Source organism: Nothobranchius furzeri, chromosome 9 (genome assembly GCF_043380555.1).
Source record: "Nothobranchius furzeri strain GRZ-AD chromosome 9, NfurGRZ-RIMD1, whole genome shotgun sequence".
NCBI lineage: Eukaryota > Metazoa > Chordata > Actinopteri > Cyprinodontiformes > Nothobranchiidae > Nothobranchius > Nothobranchius furzeri.
In genome coordinates this window covers 70,294,418-70,301,234 of record NC_091749.1, presented here as the reverse complement: position 1 = coordinate 70,301,234, position 6,817 = coordinate 70,294,418, and the positions used below count along the sequence as shown (strand labels likewise).

At 43.7% G+C, this 6,817-nt stretch overlaps 2 protein-coding genes across 3 annotated transcripts in view; one reads left to right on the top strand and one right to left on the bottom strand.

The window, feature by feature from the left end:
• Positions 1–2,685, top strand: part of garre1 (granule associated Rac and RHOG effector 1) — a 16,554-nt gene extending 13,869 nt beyond the window's left edge. Inside the window, exons 10-13 of the mRNA XM_015954073.3 lie at positions 118–286; positions 1,574–1,711; positions 2,025–2,100; positions 2,178–2,685. Coding sequence (XP_015809559.1) covers positions 118–286; positions 1,574–1,711; positions 2,025–2,100; positions 2,178–2,483 — 689 coding nt within the window. The 3' untranslated portion in view covers positions 2,484–2,685. The remainder of the gene's footprint in view (positions 1–117; positions 287–1,573; positions 1,712–2,024; positions 2,101–2,177) is intronic.
• A 1,382-nt stretch (positions 2,686–4,067) lies between these two features.
• Positions 4,068–5,830, bottom strand: ss18l2 (ss18, like 2). Of its 2 annotated transcripts, none has more exons than XM_015954079.3 (6): positions 5,657–5,830; positions 5,374–5,450; positions 5,210–5,294; positions 5,088–5,140; positions 4,841–4,932; positions 4,068–4,325 (listed from the first exon to the last, which is right to left on the bottom strand). In XM_015954079.3, exons 1-4 carry the CDS (start codon positions 5,723–5,725, stop codon positions 5,093–5,095), a joined length of 279 nt encoding a protein of 92 aa, XP_015809565.1. In that variant the 5' UTR covers positions 5,726–5,830; the 3' UTR covers positions 4,068–4,325; positions 4,841–4,932; positions 5,088–5,092. The 2 variants fall into 2 exon arrangements, with proteins under 2 accessions (XP_015809565.1, XP_015809564.1); XM_015954078.3 differs by having other exon boundaries at positions 4,240–4,466.
• Between the last annotated feature and the right edge of the window lie 987 nt (positions 5,831–6,817).

Below are 6,817 nucleotides of genomic sequence, written 5' to 3'. Positions count from 1 at the left end.
TTTTTCTGCCGCCGTCGACAGTCTGGCTGAAGGGGCCACGGTCCCGGGAGCCAAAGGGAAAAGCTGAGGGAGTCAGAAAACTCACCCTTGTTTTTATTCTGCTCTTCCCGCCCACAGTTGGCTCCGACCCGGAGTTCGCACGTTACGTTGCCGGTGTGAGCCAAGCCATGCAGCAGAAACGGCAGGTGCAGCACATCCGTCGCCCTAGTAACGCACGCAGCAACTGGCCAATGCCTGAGGAGCAGCAGCACCGGACCTGGTCCCACCCAGAGTACTACAGCGAGGGGTAGGTATCCTCACGGTGCCTCCATCCTGCTACTGACTCATTTTTACCTCAACCAGGTTTGAAATTTACATAAATGCCTCTGATGAACAACAGCATGTGTCGTTTCTCCCCCTAAAGTTGTAAAGTGGTATAATAATCCTAATCTGGTAAGAATGCATGTTAATAAAACTCTAATCTCACCTTGTTTTAAGCCTCATTGTCACTTTCATCAGAGGAATATTCCTGCTGTTCGGGTGTGTGTTTGTGTAAAAATGGCTGTACAAACTTTCCCGAACAGCCTCCGCTCAGAGAAATAGAGTTTGTATCCTTCAGGACTGATGAGCTAACGGCTAGTTTGAGCCTTCTTAAACCGGCTCCTGATTTTTACCACAGTTCCTGTAAGCAGGATGCAGCTTAAAATCCTTCAAAATGCTTGAATTTTCAGGTCCCCGAAACTAAATACACCAAACCGGGTTCGTACGGGTGCTTAAAGAGCAAGTCACCCCCAGATCAACTTTTTTTTTTCTGATAAACTATATAAATGTGTGTCTAATCGTGCTGCAGACACGTGTAGTCAATAGTTTAGCACTTTAGTGCATTTTGGTTAAAATCTTAATTTTCTGCCTAAAACTGTCAGTGTTGTGCCGTTGTCAGGTAAAAACTGTACTGCATTTGAATTTAAATCTGCCATCGCTATTGGCTAAGAGGTACCCTAGAACGTTAGCTGGTACCATATGATGTCACAATGTTGTTGTGAGCCTGTGTGTGTGTATATTTGTTAGCGGCTCCGCTCTCTCCCTTAAAGAGCAAGTCACCCCCTACCAGAGTATTACTCCACTTCCTGTTTGAAAAATGCAACAAATGCTGTTGACTAGCAGACCGAGAGGGCGGAGCCGTAACAAACACACACAACAAGTCGCTTTGGACAAAAGCGTCTGCTAAATACATAAACGTAAACATAAACGTGTATGTTTTAGCACGAGGACTTCGGTGGAGATGAGCGCTGGAACGGATAAGAGATGACAACATCAGCCGACTCTTCCTGGGTTTAAATCAAACTTTATTAGCCTGGGAAGCCGTGCCGTGATGGAGAGTTACTTAAAACAAAGCTGTGTTTTCATGAAATTCTTCACGTGGCGGACACGGTGAGGCTCCGTCACCTTAAATCCTGAGACGACTCGGGCGCTAACCCGTTAGCTACAGGACGCTCTGTTCCACGGGTGTTTCCTTATTCACTCTGGTTCTGATCCTGCTGTAAATTAAAACACCTTTTAGACCTGCGGACACACGTTGTGTTTGAATCCTCAGTGATGCGGTGAACAGCGGCTGGTCAGCCAATCAGGGAGATTCGGCCAGCTCCAGTGACGAGACGTCGTCGGCCAACGGCGACAGCCTGTTCTCCATGTTCTCTGGGCCGGACCTCGTAGCGGCAGTTAAACAAAGGAGGTGAGGTTCTAGCTGGTCAAAACCCTTCTTAGTAGAATCTCATTTGAGAAAAAAATAAATAAATGTGACGGAAACGTAGATGTTTCATTAGAAATGCTGCAGGTATAGAGACATTTGTGAGGCTTCATCACCTCGGTGGCTGCTGGGTCATTTCCCCGTCACAATAAAGCCACAGATTGATTTTTGTCCATTTCTGAAGAGCTCCAGATGATGTCATTGAGATATTTTGAAGATGAAACTTTAACGAGGAGCTCACGAGTTTTCTGACTGAGTCGGATCATCAGAGGTCTAATGGCGTGTTCTCTTCCTGCAGGAAGCACAGCTGTGGAGAGCCGGAGGTGTGCACCCTCCCATCACCACCGCTGCACCACATCGGTGACGATAACCAGGTGAAGTATGCAGAAAGAGAGAATTATCGGTGATGTTTTAGGGTCTTAACTGTCCGACCACTCGCTCGGCTCCACAGGACAGCAAAACTAAAACCTGGCCCCCCAAAGCGCCATGGCAGCACACCACTCAGACCAACACCATGCCCAATCCCAGCTCTTCCTTGTACCAGATGAACCTGCCTCCTTCCTCCCAGTGGAGCGACTCCATGCAGATGCTGCAGTCTCCCGTGTGGTCGACCGCCGGTGACTGCCCCCCCTCCACTGGAATGTCCTCTGGCTTTCCCTTCATCCAGCAGCAGCAGCAACACAAACCCATGACCAAGGGCTTCAAATCCTTCCCCCTCAAACACGAGCATAGGCCCTCCTACTTGCACCAGTACTGAAGAATCGGGCCCAAAGCGCCGCTGGCGACCCGCAGCTTGGTCAACACGAGTCTGAGCCGCAAACATCTGTCTTCGTCCCCCGATCAGAAGGTTTCAGCGGCGCTAAGCTAACACACCGGCTCAACGATTTTCTATCTATATTTTTCCATGTCAAACATCCCGTTTGGAAAATCAGAAATAACCTATTTTGAAATTTTTTGAACTGCCATGTTTTAACAATGAGAGGTGCATGTGTCATGCTAGCAGGAGTTAGCCTAGCGGTCGTTTCTCTGTCTGTTGAGCCGACGTTTCCTCAGACGAGAGCTGGAGACGCGCTCGGCCGACACCCACTTGCTTCTGCAGCTGTGTGTGTGTGTGTGTGTGTTGAGACTACGAGAGGGCCAGAGCTTGAAATGCTCTCATTCTGCCCACAAGTATACTGTGTCTTCATAGCTGTAACTGCCAAATCTCACGCAGGATGACTGGGAGTACAGCTACCATCTACTGTTTCATAACTTGTAAAATACTAAAGCTGAAATATAAATATGTGGTTGTTTTTATGGAGAGGCTTTGAGCAGGCTCAGCATAAATATAGTAAGCCACTGCAGAGGTGTCGTTTCAGAGATACACTACTTTTTCATCACCTGACCAGAGTTCAGACGTGTAGCTGGAACTATGTGCCATGTGGGTCAACAAAGCACTTGCAGATGATTATTTCAAACCAGTGTTGTGCAGACGAACGCTGCGGTCCGAGATTCTCCACTAACCGGATGGCCGTGCTAGTCTTCACTCCCAGCTCTCTAATTGGCAGTTTACTCCAAATTCACACTAGCCCCGCCCCCTTTTGGTTTAATGATACAATATTTTTTTTTGTGAACAGTTGACAGTATTAATCTTTTTGTATTTTCTTACACGTTAAACCACAACTGCGTGTTGGTATTGTTGACGTTAAACATTCTTTCCCACCTCCCAAGATGTGAAAAGCACATTTCTTTTCTACAGAGTTTAAACTACACCATTTTATCTACAAAGGTTACCAAATACGCCACGCTAAACACTAAAACATTGTGTGACGAGGGGGGCTTTTTCTCAGCCCTTGTCCCTGCGGTTTCTATGGCGACGGGCTGCATTTAAAAGCCCAGAATGTTAACTTTTTGTGATGTTTGCGGATGCCAATGTTGCCTGTATTTATGAAAAGACACCATGTTTTCAGATAACTAACATACTTAACATGTTTACAGAGAATTGTTTGCTGTACATACATATAAATATAAATATATCTTTTTATAGTTAATGTGCTTTGCACAATCAAGATAGTTTGTTGCTTTTTTTGTCTGTTTTCTCCCTCTTACTGTTGCAGCCTCTTTTTTTTAAGACATCCTTAGACCTTGGACTGTAACTGTTAGCTTCTCAGCTGTGTAAAAAAAAAAAAAAGGTTTACTAGCAGCTTCTAGAAAAGGTTGAGAAATAATACAAACGTGTTTCCCTGATAGTAAACATGAAGGGGGACTGCTTGGCTTATGTTGCATATTATTCCCTTGAGCTGGCAACTGGCTCTTTCCAAGTGTACCAGCAATGCAAAAAACAAATAAAAAGAACTAGCAATTTCAGATGCAAGACTCTTTATTATCAGAAAAACAAACTTTAATGTAGAAATCAGACGAATGCCCCGGTCAACAAGCAGAGGCTCGGTCAGCATCAACTACAACAGTGCAAGCTCCACAGGTTTAAATTCAGTCCAGCTGGATTCGTGAAAAAGGTGCAGAATATTCATCTTCCAAGCTTGTACAGCCCTGCAGTGGTTGAGGTCGTGAATGGCAGCAGGATGCGGGTTTATGGGTGGTCCATTTACCTTGTTCCCATCTGTAGACGTGAGATTTAAATGAAGATTTTAAGGAGATCCAGGATGCAAGCAGCTGAAACGAGCTTCCTCTGTAGGGGCTGGGGGTGATGAGCTCCGTCATCTGAAGAAGCTGTTCATCAGCTAAGGTGGTTTGGGCATCTCTAGGAGAGCCAGAACTTGGATTATATACAGGAGAAACTCGAAAAATTAGAACATGGCACAAAAGTTCATATGTCAGTAATTCAGCCTTAAAGGTGAAACTAATAAATGCCGTATTTTCATTCCGCGCAAAGCTCTCTCAAGCTTTTGTTTTAATTGTGATCACGTCTTACAGCTGATGAAAACCCCACATTCAAAATCTCAATTAGAATATTGTAAATGGTTCAATATTCCAGACTCAAAGGGACACACTAATCAACTAATGAACCCAGAACACCTGCTGAGAGTTCCTGAGCCTTTAGATGGTCTCTCAGTCGGAGCTGGATTACTGACATAAATGGACTTTTGCGTCACATTCTAGGTTTTGCTGTTTTACCTGTCATCTAGTTCGGGAACAATGTGGGACAGATGGATGCCCGGGCTTCTACACTGGACCTGTTACACCCCTCCACCCCGCTAGGACCCAACCTTGGATACACAAGGATAAGGTGAATATGCAGCCACGTCAACAACACAGTATTTAAAACAGGAATACTAAGTTTACGGTTTGAATAGATTACAAAATGATTAATTTGGACAGCACATTAACTATAAAAATCTGGTTTATATCAAGACACACACACCTGCGTCACTGTCCCCCCAAATGTCTGTTCACATCAGGAGTGGAGGTGGAGCCCTACAAACAGAAAACGATGTTAAGACCTACTGATATTAATATTTTAGTGACTGGAGCCTGGTTGCCTACATTAGCCAGTGGCGGACTGTCGTCAGGACTAGCATCTGCAATCGTAGCCAGATAGACGATGTTGCGGTGGAGAATTTGTTGGTATCTGTTTTAAAAGGACAAAAATATTCAAAAACTGAGCAGAGTAGCAGAATGTGACGATAAGATTGTGCTTTAAAACTTACTGCACGCACTCCACCGCTCGTCCTTTCTGCATGTACTCCGTGATGCATCTGATCAGCTGATCGTTTTCATCTAACAACTAGCAAAAACAGCAAATGCCGTTTAGAAAATACGTTTCCATCTTTAAAAAGTAAAAACAGCAGAACTGCAGGTGCAGAAATGACCTTTTCATGACGCTAAATAAATGAGGCTATTTTGTTTTTAGCTTAGCAGTTAGCCATTAGCTTGGTAGCAGCTAACCAGCTTCCTTAAACCACTTAATAAACATCTTCGAAGGTGTCTCACCCTTTGTATCGTTTCCTGGTTGATTTTTGCCTTCCCTCGAAGCTTCTTAGGTACAAAAACAATCGACATTTTAGAATTAATTTAGTTCGTCCAACACGTTTACATCAGAACGCGGTTTCCGCTCTTCTTCTTCGCCTGATTTAACGGCTGTTGTGTGTTTAAGCGCCATCTGGCGGACAGACAACGGCTAACTGTTAGAAAAATTTTCAGTTTTCGCGTCTAGTTGTGTGAAAATATCCAAATACTAATGCAAAATTACAATTTTATTTTAATGTAACGGTTTTAGATGTCACTATTGTAAAGGACAACAAAAACTATTCTCAAACAATTAATTTTCTCTACAGTACTGTAGGAATTTCTAATTACACAATTATAAATTGCTATTCAAATTTGTTATTTAGTTAGTAATATTAATTTTTACATTCTGAGAAACACAGCTTTTGTATTACTTAAGTTGCCCATTTTCCTCAGAGGCACGGACATAATCCCACATCGAACAGATCCAGCTGCTGGCATCAAACCTTTTTTCTTACATGTTAATGACCGAAAAGACCCGAGGGGAAAAAAAGACAGATTCATGCAAATTGTTTAACTCTTTATTTTTATTTTTGTAAAAACTCAACTTTGCTAAGAATCAAGAAAACACACCCAGTGACTGGAAAATGTAGCAAACATGAAATTAAGTCAGTTTTTTAATAATTCAATTATAATATTGTCCCAAATTAAACTTTCCTGCTTACGGCGTTAGTCAACATAAAGCGACGGCTCACCGAGCTTTCGTGTGAGAATCAGCCGTTTGCGATTCCCAAATCAAAACAGCTGATTTTCTAATCTGTTACAGAAAACTGTGGAGGTTTGTCCTGTAGTGCTAGCAGCACAGCCGGCAGAATGTAACATTTAAGTTAAAGGGGGAGAGTGTGTGTGTGTGTGTGGAAGGTTATAATCATCACCACTCAAGGCACTCCCAAAACGAATGACCAATCCAAATGAAGAAACCCCCCTTTGAAAATACTGGCCCCTCATCCAGTTCTTGTCCCTTTTGTTCACGAGTCGGTAAAAAAATAAATCCACTCCTGAGAACAATCCCAGACTAAAGTAACGCGAGGAGCTACAAACAAGCCAAAGGGCGACAACAGGCCAGAAACGCAGCAAACGAGCTCG

Bases quoted from the DNA above. Each gene is read 5' to 3' on its own strand.
- ss18l2 (XM_015954079.3), bottom strand. From the start codon at position 5,725: ATGTCGATTGTTTTTGTACCTAAGAAGCTTCGAGGGAAGGCAAAAATC. The intron at 5,451-5,656 runs GTGAGACACCTT...TGTTTTTGCTAG, and splicing joins ACCAGGAAACGATACAAAGG to TTGTTAGATGAAAACGATCA. The intron at 5,295-5,373 runs GTAAGTTTTAAA...CTTTTAAAACAG, and splicing joins CGAGCGGTGGAGTGCGTGCA to ATACCAACAAATTCTCCACC.